The following is a 17,275-nucleotide window of genomic DNA, read 5'->3' as shown; positions in this document are numbered from 1 at the left end:
AACGTCGCCACCTATTTGTTCATGAACATTGATCCAGTAACCTGATTGGCCAGACGCCCTAGCAACACAAGCGCCATCTTGGATTAGGCATGGAGGAGCAGAGAAGTCACTACAGTCTACTTTATGGATGCAACAGGTATAAATTAATGGGGCTACGAGGGTGGTTGCAGACTTCATAGAAATATAATTACGCGAAGTAGGTCTGGGTGTATCAAGTGGGATCTAGAGGGGGTGTGGGGGTCTTAAAACGCCGCCAGAGGTAGGGTTGCAATAAGGCTGTAGCTCATTGGATGCTTGGTCGGGCCCCGAGTCAGTATGAAAGCACAAGAATAACCCATGAGATTGCTAATGGGGGTGGCGGGGGTAGACAAGCGATACAACTGTTGAGGTGGATAAGGAAGGAGAGGTGTCTAAAAATAATTCATATATATATATATATATATATATATATATATATATATATATATATATATAAATATAAATTAGTTATAAGGATTTTCAAATACGAATGTAATGCTTGCTTCTCATTTTAACCTACTATCAACATTTCACCACTGAATCTGTACAATTTAAATGTACCGTTTCCTATTTGTTTTACCATGTTGATGTAGTGTGATGCGTACGAGCTACACACATATCACTTGCTTGATTCAATCTTGGTTATGCGAGTCGTGACAGCTCTGCTGCAATGTCATATTCTTGTTTTTTTTTTTTATTCTGTTCAGCTGTAGTAAATTCTGCTTTCATTTTGCTTTACAACACATTGCCCTGGAAATGTTATTGCCATACTCCATACGGTTGAATTAAAACTGAAGTCGTTTTTTATATAATGTAACTATATAACACAAAGTGAAAAATATACATTTCCTCTCTCAATTCCAATTTATCAGCATAACAAAATAACAATTCAGGAAAAATGCAAATACATAAAAGTTTCTGGTATGATACTTGAGCATCAACAATCTTGATATAGTTTACTTAATTTTATTACATCAAGTAGCATAGACACAATTTAAAGCTGGTGTTTTATAACTATTTTGCTGGGGGTGAAATGATACTTGATGCTTGATCACTGCAGTATCAAAAGATGTGATTGTCTGAGGGTACAACTTAAATCTCGTATCTTGTAAAGCGCTTTGTGATGGTGGTCCACTATGAAAGGCACTATATAAAAATAAAGATTATTCTTATTATTTAAAATGAGATAGGAGAGCATGTAAATAGCAATGTAGTGTTTTTAGCCATGTATCAAAATACACACCTCCATCATTATACAATGAAGTACCAGTATCTCAACTTCCTGGAATTATAAACAAACCACACTGTAAACAAGGCCTGCAGAGAAGACTTAAATACACCCTTTCCCCTGTGTTAACCTTTAATGTGTTTAAAGTGAATACTAAGTTTTCCCTCCTAAAGATAATTTAAAATAAATGTTTATCTGAAACAAATAAGTATTTCCTGTAAAGTGCTATTTACATTACAACAACACGATTTTGCTTCTGTATTATCTTATAAACAAGAATGCACAGGAAGCTAAACCAATGCATTCTATTTTAGTGAAGAATTGAACATGGCTGTGGGACTGTGTTATTATTACACTATTAATACAATACTGCAACCTCACTGTAAATTATGCTCGTTGAGTACAGTAACATACGCTACTGTGGTAGAACTCAACATTCTATTTTTGTCTGAACACTAGTAATGGATGCTGTTTATGAGGGGATGGAAGTCAAGATAATAACGGAGGAGGTGGAAGGATGCTACGCTTTTATGGAGGTCTCGTCACCCAAAAAGAAGAAGAAATGCAAAAGCCATGGAGAAAGTTTGGAAAAAGCAAAAAAGCCAAGGTATTGTATGCAGAGTATAAAATGTTACATTAGTTAATACATCTGAGCAATAATGCAATAATTTTAGTAAAGAAAATCCCAAGTCATAAGTACTGAGACCTAGTTTATTCTTATTAAAACTGCTAAACGATTTGCCATATCATTTGTCCAACCCCCCCCCCCCCCCCAAAAAAAAATAAAATAAAATAAAATAATAATAACCCATTAAAAGCATGCTGACCAGTTGTAAACACACTGTTTAATAAAATTCCCATTTGTATGTATTTTGAGGTATTTTGAGGCATGGTATTTTAGGATGTGGTCACAGAACTCTGCTCTAGCAGTGTCCGTGTGTTTTTCTTTTAGGTCTGCATACCTGTTGTACTACTTTGATATTCACCAGAGCATGCAACAAGAATACCCTCACCTTCCTCAGTCGGAAATCAACAAGAGAATTAGCGAGAACTGGAAAAGACTGAATGTGGCAGATAAGGGATATTATTTGGAGAGGGCCAAGTTTGAGAAGCAGGGGATAGATCCAGTGAGTTCAATTCAAATTTTCTAGTTGGAAAAAGCCAACCAATAAATGATCACCTACTGGATATTAAGGCATGCAAGCGATGAAGGCTCTACTGTGTGGGAGTTGACTGGAGTTATGCGTCCAGAGCCAAAGGCGAGCGCAGTAAAGAAAGTCAGGGTCAACTACCACACAGTAGAGCCTTCACTGAGAGGACACTATCACTATTAGAAAAGATTGTTCTCTTTATTTTCTTTAAAAACACTTGAAAACCTAGATTTACCTTGAACTTCGGCTGAGTATTCACTTTACAGCAAATAACACAAACAACTTAGATATACAGTAGATGTTATCATATATAAACTGGTAACATCTATAAGAACAAATATCTCTGTAAAGCTCAATTCCTCACTTTATTTTTATCCAGGATAGTCAAGTGGCAGGGCCTTCAGCAGATGTGCCAGGATTTAGAAAAATCCTCCCCCGCTCCAATTATGTCCTCATCCCAAAAAACACAGTGCCAGAGGAGAGTGTGGCACAGCAGGTGGATCTGTGCTTGAGGCAGGGGGAGCCTGACAGTGAGGCTGCCCCTCAGACCCTCTCTCATGACACCCTGTTCTCCCCTATGGGCCTGGGCAGCGAGGTGGAGCTGCCGGAGCACTGTATCGCCATCGAGGGTCTGACGGACGAGACGGCTGCTGCTCTCAGCCAGTCGGGAGCACTGCAGGAGATCCTGTCTCAGTTCTCTAGCACCACGCAAGGCAAAGAGCCAGCTGCTTTTGTACTGGAAGAGGAACCAGCTGTGGAGCTGGTTGAGGGCCAGGCCTATGGAGCAGTTAGTGTTGTGATTGAGGAGACTCTTGTGGATGGATCAGGTACAGTAGCTGCCCCCACCACCACTGGACAACAGACTCGGGATGAGGGACATCTTGTGACCATCATCCCAAACCAGGTTAGATCTGAGAAGCTTGTTTCTTATTTTTTACCATGTCATAAAAAGTTATTCCAAGATGAGGGCTCTTTGGTGTTCGAACAAAATCCTAATTTATAATAAATGATACTCAACCCCCTCTTAGTGCATTGAACTTGACAAGCCTTATGACTACTGGGTACCGTTATGTGTAGGTTAAGTTGTGGTTAACGGCCTCTTTGTTGATTGTCTTTCTGTAGGAAGTGGCAGAAAACAATGTCTCATCAGGATCCTGTTCTCTAATTTTGTTGCCCATTAATACCAAGCCTGACGCAAGTGCCAACCCTTCTTTTAAACTGGTCAGTAAAGCACATATATATATCTATATATATCTATATATATCTATATCTATCTCTCTCTCTCTCTCATATATATATATATATATATATATATATAAAAGCAGCCCTAAAGTTTTGTGATCTCTTTGTTTTTAGTCAATAAAGTACACCCGAAGGGGGCGAGGAAGCTGCCGGACTCCGGGCTGTTTGTTTTCCTATGTCACACGACACAAACCCCCCCAGTGTCCTCAGTGTGGGAAGCACCTAGGTGGAAAATGGGTACCCAGCTCCAGTTCAGAAACATCAGTAAGTAAGAGGGTGTTTACTTATTGCTTCTCTAAATATTTGATACATCATATAAATACTCAATGTTCAATGCATGCTATCAGTGTGTCTCTGTGAGAAATCACATGCATAGTTAGATAACAGCCTTGTTTGGTTTTATTTACATACGGTGCAGATGCAGAATCTACACCGACTTTGTATTTGTTTACACTTTAGTTTAAACATACTTTTATGCACGATAAAGAAATGGTTGACAAAACATTCCATTCCTCATTTAATTCTAGGAACTTTTTTTTGTGTTAAACAGTCTTTCACCTATCAACATTTATCCATTCACTCTTCTAGATTGAAACTGGGAGATGTAGCTTTTATAAATTACGTGATGCATAACACATGAATCAGTTGTGTGAGGGAAAGCGAATTTGTGTACCGACTATTACACACAGTCAACTAATATTGTGTTTAATTAACTGTCTCAGGGGAAGAAAGCACTCGCCAAAGCAGCAACGACAGGCAACAAAGTGCCCTCTAAGAAGCAGCAGGAAGCTTCTGGTGAGACAAGCCGTCCGTCCCTTGAGACCTTTGAGGCAGTGACACAGCTGATTGTCTCAGCATCGTCCTATGAAATGAACAGCGAGCCTCAGTGGAAGGAAGTGGTTGTGGAAGAGACTGCTGAAGTAGTGAGCACTCTTCAGAGTGGTAAAGAGGAAACTGCAGAGGGGATTATGAAAAAACCTGAGAACAATGGGACCAAGGAGGCAGGGAAAAGGGGGAATGCAATTACAAGGCAGTCAACAGCAGGGGGCACAAACTGCAAGACTCCAACCTTGTTGATTCATTCTACACAAAGTACTGCTGCAAAGAGGTGAGGCAAGCTTTGGACTTCATGATTGTTAATTTGAAGTTGTTGATTTCAGTCAATTTATAGAACATCTGTAAGAAACAGTCGTCTCTCACTAATATGTTGCTAATTGGCACTACCTATACTTTATCCTAAATCTGGTTCCTGTACCCTAATGCTAATGCTATTTCAGTGCCTTCAGTTGAATTTTGTAAGTTATAATTTGAATTTAATAATTGAACATCCTAGCATGGGAAATAAAACCACTGCAATTCTGCTGGAAAGTTTTGTGTGTCATCTGCCTTCATTGTTTTAGAAATGATGACAAGATAGTATGTTTTTTATGTTGAATATAATATTATTATTTAATACTATCATGCTATTGATTTGGAACGGTACTATAAAATCTATTCATGATCAATTTTAGCATGTTACTGCTTTCATGTTAATCTGTTTGATAAAGTGTGTGCGTCAGCATGTTCATTTGTGTAACAGAAGAGGCTTGTTTCCTTCCAGCCTCCCTCCTGTGACAAGTGCCCACAGTGCGAGGAGTAAAGGGAGAGAAAAGCCAGCAGTGGTTGCACCCAAGCGTCCTGTCCGAGCCATCCTCCCTGCTCCTGCTCAGTCACGTAAGGCTAGTTTGTGTAACTGTGGGCTCGCTTCACTTGACACTTGATGCAGTTGTCTGACTTTTCATATAGGACTCTTTCCTCTTTTGTTTTCTTAAAAAAAAAAACTCTCTCGCTCTCAAATTGCCCCATACCTACACTGTCTAAGAATCTGAATTTACAAAATTAAAAAATTACATCACTCCTATTGATCTTGTGAAACCAAAAAGTTATGTTTGAAAACAGATGGTTGAATTGCACAGTAAATCACACAATAAATCTATAAATCTAGCAACCTTTGATACGAGGTGTTTGAAATTTCATGGCTGATTGTTAGCTATTTCTTCTCAAGCAGGTCCTGAGCTTGGGGCTGCTTATGTTCAATGGGTAGCTGTGCCGCCAAATAAACTAAAAGACTTTGAAATGCCTAAAAACAACAGCAAACCAGGTAAGCCTTTTCTAATATCACCTGTGATTATAGTAGAGACTAGCTCACCCATTAAATGTGCTTCCAGAACTTTGATTGAGCTTGACCCACCTGTTCTAAAAAAATTCAGAGAGCTGCATTCACTTTTTTGGATGCAGTAACTGTGAAGTTAATAATAATTATGCAGTAATATACCTGTGAATATGCAGTTATTATATATATATATATATATATATATATATATATATATATATATATATATATATATATATATATATGTATATATATTATTCCTTTGACATCAGAGATGTACAGTTTTTTATAATCAGCATGGTTTTTACTGTTGAGAGACAAAATAGTTACAGAAAAAAATGATTTCAAAATAATTGAAGAATGAAAAACAGACGGTTTGTTTTTCACTCTCTGCAGCAAAGCGGTCCTGTGTAAAGGTGTCAGGACTCAAGCCCAATACATTGAAGCATCTGGGACATTCTGTCAAACAGGTGGTTGAGGAACAAGTGAGTTATGCCCTTCATAGGTTTGCTCAGAAATAGACTGATTTTGACACCCATGATCATATGTCCATAAATATTATACACCAATGATCCTAGGACATTGCTCATCTGTGATAACAACATACCCACTATGCTGCTACTTTCTAATGTTAGCTTTTATGGTAATAAATTGGAGCTGTGATTCTTCAAAATGCTTTAAAGTTTTAAGTCAAGTTGTGTATTTCATTTTCTTCAGGCAGTGCCAAGCCTGACAGATACAAATCAGAATGACTCGTCTGAAAAAGGAGTGAAGATTTTGTCCATTTTATCCTATAAACATAATCCCAGCACTTCTCTTGTAAGTAGAGACACTTCTCTTTTTATCCATAATTATACACTTTATAATTGCGTTGGGATTTTCATTTTAATAGGTTTTTAAAAGAATACAAGATATTTTCTCATCCTTTTGCGGGTTTTCAGTTCCATAATAGTGTTTCCTCACATGTCTACCCAATTTGTTTCCCCTGTCGAGCTGTCTTTTCACCTCCTGAACTTAAGCAATGTGTTACAAACTCCTGAACAAGGGCCGAGCCTTGGAATGGAGTTGACAACTTGGTCTTTCTGACATGTTTTCTTTAAAATCGATTGGATCACCGCAAGGCTCTCTTTTAAAATACCTATATGGTCTGTTTACTAGGATCTTGGATTGTCAACAGCACGGGGCAGAGGGAAGTGCAAAAACCCCTCCTGTGACTATGTGTACAAAAACAGACACAAACCGCTGGTGTGTCCCAGCTGTGGCTGGGATCTTAGCAAGGACAAGCAGGGCAAGAAACCAAAACTCCCTGTAAGTATTATTCAAAACAATTCCATATCTATTAGATCATTCGTTGATGATTGGGCCATGCTGATAAGCCATGAGAACAGATGTTAGTTGACTGTGCTGGTTTCTGTTGTATCATGTATAAACTAATTCTAGAAAAGTCATCCCATGTATTAGCAAAATGAATAAACAGAAATAATAAGTATGTTATACATTTTATCTGTTTTTTACTTTTTTTCCCACCTCACCACCAGTAATTGAAGTCTCTTATTGTTTTTATTTTTTCCTAACATTTGTGAGATTATGTTTAGCGGTAGAAAATTAAGATAAGGTGTCGTGCACAAAAACAAAAGACGTATTATATATATACCAAAAAGCAAATGTACCAACTTTCTGCAACTGTAATATGGATTTTGGCTCTAGAGTACCCTGTCGTCTCCTTATGGTGTATTTGTGACTGAGCAGGAGAACATGTCGATTCCTGCCCCTGCCCTGCTGGACCCCTACCAGCCCCTGAGTGCAGCTCAGCAGGAGGTCCAGCGGCAGTCCACCCTTCAGCTCCTGCGGAAGACAGTGCTGATCCCTGAGAGTGAGGGGGAGCTGGCCGAGGCCATGGCTCTGATCCAGGAGCTCAATGGAACTCAAGTGGTTCTGTCCATGGGCAATGAGGAGACCATTGCCATTGAGCAGACAGGCTGGCCCCGCTACTATGAGTCTGCTGCCACTCAGTGTGCGCTCTGTGACTTTCCCCTCTTTAAAGGGGGACAAAGGTATGCATCTACATAGGTGCTAAGAGAGGAACTGTTGTGAAATCTGCTGAGGTAACAAAGGGAATGTACCATCTACTATTGTGGGTGGTTTATAATTTTCTGTCGGTTTATTATTCACCAGACTTACTAGCTAATTATTATTATTTATTTCTTAGCAGATGCCCTTATCCAGGGCAATTTACAGTTGTTACAAGATACCACATTATTTTTACATACAATTCCCCATTTATACAGTTGGGTTTTTACTGGAGCAATCTAGGTAAAGTACCTTGCTCAAGGGTACAGCAGCAGTGTCCTCCACCTGTGATTGAACCCACGACCCTCTGGACAAGAGTCCAGAGCCCTAACCACTACTCCACACTGCTAATGTCCTATTTCAACAATGGGGACTGTTTTACAAAGGGCTCCCAAAGCTGAATTTTAAAATTGAGTGTTGTAGAAACGACTGCTAGGGGTGCACCTGTCGTTTTTGTCCCCTCTGCAACTGTGATTTATAAAGTCATTTTCTATTTAGAAACTCAATGTTGCTTTTTTGTTTTTCAGCTCAATAGCCGGACAAGAGGACTGCTGGCTGCTGACTGACTCCCATATACAAACTGCTACTGTTCAACTAAAGATATGTTTGAACCCTCAGTGTCTAGCACTTCACAGCTTTAATGACATACATATGGGTAATTAACTACATTTAGAGTATTAAAAAATCCCTATATCTGTATATTGGTAAACACGATTTAAACACAAGCTGAGAGAAACATATTAATTAGTAAATAATTTCTCTGCAATGCAAAGCGTATTTATCAACACAGCCTAGTGCAGTAATTCATTTATAACACTCAAAGTTAATTAAAAGTAGAAGTTTGTATAAGTAACGAAATTAACCCATCCTAATAAACCTTGGGCAAGCATTCTAATGATTAAGGGTCATATTCACAAAGCATTTAACTTTCTTTCTTTACAGGTATGTGTTGCTTTTTAACATTACATTTGCATTTGGTTAATGCTTTGTGAACACAGCCGTGTCTTTGTCTTTTTGTCTTTATTGTTCTTGTTATGCTATCATAGATCTACAAAACCAATTGTTCTTTTTGTTTTTGTTGTAGGTCTCTTTAATGTTGGTAACAAATTGTTGGTGAGCCTCGATCTTTTTTTCAAGATTAGAAATCAGATCAAGCTTGGGCACAACCCTAAAGATGCAGCTTTACACATACTGGATACGGTTCAAAGTCAGCCTGGTAAAACATAGATTGTATTACTGTATAGCCAGTCCTAAACAATGAGTGGTGTTCACAGCCCAATGAACCATTCCTCAAGATCTTGATAGTAGTCTGATTTGAATGCTTACAGTGATTGATCAGACTTTGGTCTTCTTAAAAAAAAAAAAAAAAAAAATGTTGGAGTGTTTTGTAATTATGTTCAGTTTAGTACCAAAATATGATTACATGGTCATTATTTTGTTGTTTCCCTACCTAATAAGAAACCAGACTTCATATAAGCTTCTTCCCTCATTGAATTTAAACTCTAAGCATGGTATTGCTAATTTAGTAAGCAATTCTTAATCTAAAATAAACAACAATAAATCAATTGAATAATGTACTGAATTAATTTAGGGACTTGTTTCAAACTATATGACTGGTTTCAAAGAACCACATTAGCACTAATGTTGGACTGCCTTACATTAGAATCATTTAATTCTGTCAAAAGCAGCTCAGATCTTGACATCTGCATTTTCATTTCAGGCTTCTTAATACAGTTGTCATTACTGGTGATTATTTTTTTTTTTTTTGGTTTAGAACTACATCTTTACAAAGCAATATACTGACTGTTTGTGTCTTTCCCAGTAAATATACTGAACCCCAGTGAAATATCCCAGATTCAGGAGCTGCTATATAATGGATATTGGGCCTTCGAGTGTTTCACCATCAGAGACTACAATGACATGATTTGTGGGGTGTGCGGCATTGCACCCAAGATGGAGATCGCACAGAGGAACACAGAAAATGTACTCCATCTGAAAAACGTACAGGTAAGCTGGGAGGAGTATACTGTTCAAAGAACCCGTTGAACACAGCCATTTATCATTATTATTCTTTTTTTTTTATGTTGTCTCCAAACAAGACACATTAGTGATTGGTACCTTTGGTCTAGTGGTTAGAACAATAGTATGAAACATGGTTAAAATGAATAACCTGTTTCAGTCCTCCCAGGTGGAACCATAGTAGTAGCAGCACTCTTATGGAATACATCTAAAGCCAATCGTCACAAAAAAATAAATTGAAGTATCTTACCGCATGATTTGAACAGCCTTTCTTTGTCCTTCCCAGTTCACGTGGCCAGATTTCCTGGCCCGAGACGAGGTGAACGTTGATGATTTCTGGTCTACAATGGAAGGGGAGGCGATCGAACAAGCAGCGTTCCCTTCCAGCATGCCTGTTATTAAATTTGACGCCTCCATCATTGCTCCCTTCTTTCCCCCACTAATGAGGAACTCTGTCGTTGTCAACACGGAGAAGGACAAGTATTCCTGTGAGCAGACAGTGAAGGGTATGTACAATACTACAGGCAAGATACCGTAGGTCTGTTACATAAACTGCTTCTACAATATCTTCTGTGATCCATGGTGCTTACTTCTTGCATGTTGTTGTCCATTGTTTGTTTGCTAATTTTTATGGCTCTGCAATTAACTGTTTATCAGCTGCAACAGTAAATAGTGGGTGAGTGACTTTGTACCCACTTTACTTTAGAGAGCCATATAGTAGTTGACAAAATGAAGATGGGATCCTAGAAAGTCCTGTCTTTCTTTTAAAAAGGTGGTCCAGTTCTGTGTCAGTTCCAATGTGCAAGTCCTTGTAAGTTAAATGAGTGCTAACCAATACTTTAAAATCTGTTTTCTTACTGTATTTGCATTATCCATAGTATTAATAATCCCCCTTTGATTGTGCTGAGAATCTTTAGGTTAAAACTGTAGATAAACTTCTTGTACCTTTGCCACTTGGTCTGACTAGACAATTGGTGTGATTTTGCACTGTAACACATGAAATGATTAAGTACCATGAAGCAGAAGCACCTTGTTATATATGTGTTGTCTTTAGAAATATCCAAAATAAAGTATAAAATATTGGCAAAAACAAAAAATGTTCAACTGAAGAAAAGGGTAAAAATGGATTTTGATTAGCACGTCTTTTAAACTTAATGGGGTTCATGTATCAAGCGTTTGTGACAGCATTAAGGCCATAGCGCTGAGTTTACACTGGCAAAATTGCCCTGTATGTATCATGACACCTTTGGCAAGTTAAGGCCGTGTTAGCACAGCCAAAATGTGCTCCGTCGTGCAGTGCACTCCGCCGCCCATTAGCCATGCATTTTAAGGCATGTCAAGCCTTAATTATATGCAGCTGTAGGTGGGGCTCATTTGTAAATGAAGTCTGTGATATTAAAATTTGATTCATGAAGTGGCAGCTGTGCTGGCTCTAAAAGGGTCCACAAATAAGTCTGATTTCAAATTGGTCTTATTTGGACGCAAACGAAAAGTCCGAGCAACTGATAGGAAAGAGGATTATGGCAGCAGTCATACCCTTTTAGAAATCCCTGAGGATGAAATTATAGCTAGATACCAGCTACTTAGTTATGTACAATTGTTTGTATTCGTCGTATAATAAACTTGGTTCATGAAGTTATTCTTTTCATTATGTGTATTTGGTTTTATCCATCATATAACAATAATGTAATATAAAGTCAAGACACTTAATCAGCACGAGTCATTTCTGTCTCTCCAGATGAGCTAACTGGCTTTAGTGGGTTAAAACCTGTACATTTTATTTAAAACACAGGTTAGCCTCTCCAAATGACCTACCTATTGTTGAGTTGAGGTAGCCCATTTGGAGCTATTTATCAGATTAGTCTGTTAATCTGTGCTACAGGTAGCCCATTTTGAGCACCAGCGCAATGCATTTAAGCATTAAAATGTGGCAGCTTACGCCGTGCCTCATTAATTTTGTGCCAGTTAATACATTTGGGATGGGGTAAAATTAGTGCCGTGGCAGAGCGCTACTTTACACTCTGAGAATTTAGCACTGCATTGGTCAATCTTAATACATGTCCCCCAATGAGTTTTTGGTCTGTGCATGAGTTGTGTTAACTGTTTATTAACATGACTATCTTATGACATTTAGAAATGGTACAGCGTAGAAATGAATGACCAGTTGAAATGAAAACGTGCCTTGCATTTCAGGAGATATTGGTGACCTGGTGAGATTAATACATACAGGCACTTTCAAACCAGATCAGATCAGCTCATACAGTGAAAAGGAGCTGAGAGACATTCTGAACTGCTGTGATATCCCCCACAGGCCAGAAGACACACAGGTACTGTATGGGAGTGTGAGCTTCGAAACTTGTAAAAGTGAAATGTTGTTTATATGGATATTTAGGGAAAATTAGCAACATTAAGAAACCAACTGTGTAGGTTGATTTTGTTCTGATAATATTTTTAATGTTCACATTCCATGTAGCCCAATGATAAAGCATTCATATTTAAGCCCTAAGTGACCATCTTCTTGAGACTCTGACTGAAATCCATTAGTCAGATTAACTTGCACTTGTATGGATGCAGCAGGGTTAACATACTGTAATGGTTACAAACCTTTAAAACAGGAATCTTAACGTCTGCTGGGTGTTTTGCATTTTTGGAAATAATGGATTATTTCTGTTGTTGCTTGTCAGTCAGAAGATGTTAATATGAAGGGATAAGCAGGGATCCATTTAACATTGATCAGAATCTCCACTCCGCTCTCACAGAACCTGCTGAAATCAATATCCAGTTCTCTGCAGTGTAAGACGCAATGATCTTATCACAACTATTGTTATATAAACTATTATACATGCAAACCCTGATCAACCTGAACTGATAGTCCTTGGCAGTAGATTAAACAACTTCTGCGGTCAGGTAGAAGCTGTTTCTGCCTGTATGTAATATCTTCAACAAGCATAACTTGTGTTGTTTCCCAGTTATACGACACAGTTCAATCCACAACCCAAATACACCACTGCCTTAACAAAACATGATATCTGGTGCTACTTTAGGTTAAAGGAAGCTCTGTTTTTGTCATTTTTATGGGTTACCTGTTTGTACTTGTACTCATTTGGTCACTGCAGCAGTGTCTTCTGAGCCAAAGCATGTTACTGGCTGAAAGCCTGTCAGTCAATAAGGGAAGCAGCTGATTGGTTATTGACATGAAATAAGCCATTGAAGGGATGGGGACAATTTCACTCTCCAGGTGAAATGACCCAAGAAGTACAAACGTTTTAGTTCACCCAGGGTAGTACCAGATAAGCATAAGGACCTTGTTACAATTACATTATTGCTGCATTTCTTTAGCCATAATTGGCTGTAAGAAATCCTATTTGTTTGAGTTGTGAACATATCTGTCAAACTCATTTTGATGTTCACACCAATGCTTTTACAAACCCTCATCCATTCATCAATTTAGGCTGTGGTGAAATAAAAATAAGTTATTTCTGTCAAGAGGTGTGTCCTTTCTGGACTGAATGCCTGCAATTCTGTTACAGAACCTGAAAATACTTTATTTTGAGTCAGCACTGAGTAATGGCCTTTTATCTTCAAGTTCACGCTGTTGTAGAATATGAATATTTGCATACTGTTGGCTAGCAGTGACATGACTTTCCTAGAAATAAGGTCAGGCAAAGAGGCTGCCCTGAGTCCCCACCAATGTACATCAGCTTTTCTGATCTTTAGCACAATCAGCCCTTGTCTTTTTTCAAGACAAAATGCTGTTTAAAGTGCCAGTTGCAATGATGGCATTATTATTTCACTCTGTCTATATGGTTTATCATTATAGGTGTATTTTCTGGAAGCAAACCAGTGACCTAGGTCTGCTTCATTTAACATTTTCTGATCTCGGCACCAAAGCTTTAACCTCATTGGAAGGAGCTGCCACCTTTTGGGCACTTTAGCTTATTCAGAACTTTCCCTGTAGCTACCTTGCTTTATAATATCTGTTTATCGTTATATACCTTTTCAGGAACAAATGAGAGTCTCTCTTTTGGCTCTTTATGCTTATATCCAGAATGGGACAGCAAAGCAGCATCCCCCTGACCTCACAGGAGGGAAGCTGTACAAAGTGTGCCCACACCAGGTAATGACAATGTGTATTTTGCTTCCAGGGTGTAAACCCTTCATTATTATTGTGTTGTTAGTTACAGTAGTCTCTGCCAAGCTTCTCTTTCATAGACGGGGATGCCAGTCTTCCATTACAGGGAACTGTTTACTGCTGCTGTTCTTTTTAATAACAGTTTGTGTTCATATTGTTGTTTTTTTAATCTCCCCTGTCCTGTGGTATTGCTACATCACTCATCTTGTTGCTGTTTTCACTGTTTAAGTACTTTTCTCTTTTTCAGATTTGTTTTTGTATGAGCTTTTTAGTAGCGCTGCCGTAAATGACAGACCTCTTTCGTCTCTAAAGGTTGTGTGTGGCTCGAAGTACATAGTAAGAGGGGAGTCCGCCCGCGACCATGTTGATCTGCTGGTGTCCTCACGGTACTGGCCCCCAGTCTATGCAGTGGACATGGCCAAACAGGTGGCGGTCAGCGCTGATGTCTGGTACCCAGAACTGGCAGCTCAGATGTGGGGAAAGAACCAGGGCTGCTTCTCGGATCCTATGGAATTGCCAGAGGTCAGTATGGGGCAAGATTTAAAAATGATATACCTTTCAATAAGTCAATTAAAAGGGTGCACAATTGTTCATTGTTTGGCAATTCCAAAAGGTACTCCTACATGGGATCTGTAAACTGTTTCCTTCTTAACAGCTTGTAGAAATTATTTTTATAATGTGTTTATTGTATCATTCTGTCTGCCTTTACACACATAAGGCCTTTTTTGTTTGGAACAATATCCATATCATGTGATCAATTCTGTTATCACCACAAGCATCCTTACTAAGGAAAGCTTTCAAAACCAGATGATCTGCATAATGAGAGATTGCTATAGTAACAGACATTAACTGTGGTGCGATAGAAAGAGAGGTCTCTGTGACACTGCACATTTTCTTTTATACACAAGATGTGACTGTTTCCTTTATTTTCAAACCTTAATTTCAGGTTTATAAAAATGGCTTGACTCAAGACTTTTGTATACGAGAGTGTAGAAATATGTTCAGCTATCCAAGCTTGTGTGTGACATCACTAGAGTAACTATAGAATGGGTTTGTGGGAAAAACTATTGTACGGTTTTGACGGCATTAGCACCAAGAATTGTTTATCATAGGCTGGACCTCACAAACTAGTGCATTTGCCATTCATAGTTATAAGGCCATTTGTTGAGGTTTATAACATATTTAAAACATCCAAGCTGCTAATTACAGAGGATAGTTAAACCAACCGTTCTTTCTTCCCTTTACAGTATGTATCGTGCATCGAGTTACAGGACCAGCAGTATAACATGGACCTAACTGTGCCCGAAAACTCCACAGTGCACCCGATCACCAAATCCTTGTCTCGCTGGATTGTGTGCTCCGAGGTGGACCAGGAAACGTCGGGGGACCCCCTGTCCCAGCACCACTCTCTGTCCCTTTGTCGAGAACTGGAGCACTACAGCGCCATCATCTCCACCATACAGGACAGCAAGACCAGCATTGTGAGGCAGCAGCCCTTCTCCTTCGACAACGCAGCCTACTACTACCTCTACAACCGCCTCATTGACTTTCTTACCAGCAAGGACATTGTCAACAATCAGATTGCAGACATCCTGCAGACCTGCCAGCCGGGAGAGGTTGTGATCCGGGACTCTCTGTACCGCCTCGGAGTGGCTCAGATAAACACAGAGGTAGAGCCAGAAGAGGTGGAGGTGGAGCAACAGTAGGATTCTTCAATCCTGTCCTCATTGGGGCTGATGCCACCACATTATACTTATTCAGCCTGCAGAACTCTGATAGAATTATATGTGGCAGCTGGTATGGTGCAGACTCTATAGTATGATGTATCTTACAATGGCTTTAGATGCTATGCACCTCCAAACTGCTTTTACAGAAACCTCTGTTTACTGCAGTAGTTTCTAAGCGGGGAAGTTATTAGTTTGAAAACCAAATGTTTGCAGAGATTGTTAGCTGGATTCCACTTAGTCACAAAGCAAGCTCAGTCTTGGCCATGTTATTACACTCCACAGGGTTGCATATACAGCGTGATCGTTTTCTTTTAGATCCTGAACTGTTTATTTCATATCTCTTCCATACATCTACTTGCCCACGTAACACAATATCTGCTTTCTCAGACAGGCCTATCCAGACTTGTTTTCTGCAAAGCATAAATAATAATAGCACTTCATGTCGATGTGAAAAAACAGGATTAAAATAATAAAGCACCTTTTATAAAGCTTTTGCTAACTCCCAAATTACTGGATTATCTTGTTTTGAGTGGCTGGCCCCTATTACTGTCTGTCAGGCCTGGAGTTGAACAATGAACTGATCCAACAGTAAAAGTACCTGTGTAATTGTTTGTGCGCGGATCCCTACATTGCTCCCTTTCATCTGCTTCATCAGAAGCGAGCACAGAAGAAGATCCTATGCTAAGCAGCCACGATGCACTGTTGGTAAGAATGGCTGTATTCACAGAACAGAGTGGATAAAAACATGCCTTCCATGAAGGTGGCTTGTAGATCTTTCTATAATAATATTGTAAAACTGTTGTACATTTAAACTGTGAGCCAGCTGAATGGTCTTGTAAAACAATAAATAAAACATACAACTTGCTCTTTTGTTTTGAAAAGGATACGTTTGCGTTGTAATTATTTCACAAGAGTATGTTATTAGACTAATAGTTTACAGATTTACTTTAATGCCAAATGAGGGGAATGATAATAGACTTAATAGATAATAGTCTGAATTATTCCAGACCCAACAATGGTAGTTTTAATGGCAGTAATTAATCAGTCTATTTATTGATTCTGTAACCATTGAAAACACTTCTGTTTTGAATATCGTTTGGCATCAATTGAAAAGCTTTTTGCTATTTTTGTATACCGTTTTCTGAAATACATTAAAAAAAGGAATTCCTAAAGAGTTTCTGTTTCTGCAGAAATTGTTTTCTTTCCAACAAAATACCGATATCGGCTCCCTTTTGTCTTTTGCACTCAATTAGGTTGAATTACAGAAACTATGAATTTCCTTTCAGTTTGTAGCTCATAGAAGTGGGAATAAAAACATACATGCCAGTTCATGTTTGTCAGTTATGAGTTTACACAAAATATTTCCTGTTAGCAGAAGTATATGGAAGATATAACACCCTGTAATATAGTGGTACGTAAAATAATATATTTAGTCTGCGTATGAAAGGTCTGTTTAATTTAACATCTGTTGAGTTGTGAATCTTTAGTAAAATGAGCCACAAGGTCTAATAAGTGCAACACTATTTTCTTAAATCT

General features: G+C 38.7%; 1 protein-coding gene across 1 annotated transcript; it reads left to right on the top strand.

Moving 5' to 3' along the window:
• The first annotated feature begins 19 nt into the window (after positions 1-19).
• On the top strand, positions 20-16,623 carry LOC117431688 (HMG domain-containing protein 3-like). Its single transcript, XM_034052922.3, has 21 exons — positions 20-136; positions 1,706-1,853; positions 2,199-2,373; positions 2,777-3,301; positions 3,520-3,618; positions 3,754-3,903; positions 4,362-4,747; positions 5,240-5,352; positions 5,687-5,779; positions 6,188-6,276; positions 6,509-6,610; positions 6,950-7,099; positions 7,541-7,845; positions 8,389-8,516; positions 8,946-9,077; positions 9,684-9,868; positions 10,167-10,386; positions 12,074-12,207; positions 13,884-13,997; positions 14,325-14,534; positions 15,260-16,623. Exons 1-21 carry the CDS (start codon positions 124-126, stop codon positions 15,716-15,718), a joined length of 3,930 nt encoding a protein of 1,309 aa, XP_033908813.3. The 5' UTR covers positions 20-123; the 3' UTR covers positions 15,719-16,623.
• Positions 16,624-17,275: the final 652 nt, after the last annotated feature.

Source organism: Acipenser ruthenus, chromosome 22 (genome assembly GCF_902713425.1).
Source record: "Acipenser ruthenus chromosome 22, fAciRut3.2 maternal haplotype, whole genome shotgun sequence".
Classification (NCBI taxonomy): Eukaryota; Metazoa; Chordata; class Actinopteri; order Acipenseriformes; family Acipenseridae; genus Acipenser; species Acipenser ruthenus.
The sequence above is the reverse complement of the archived record's forward strand: the minus strand, read 5'-3'. Positions and strand labels throughout refer to the sequence as shown.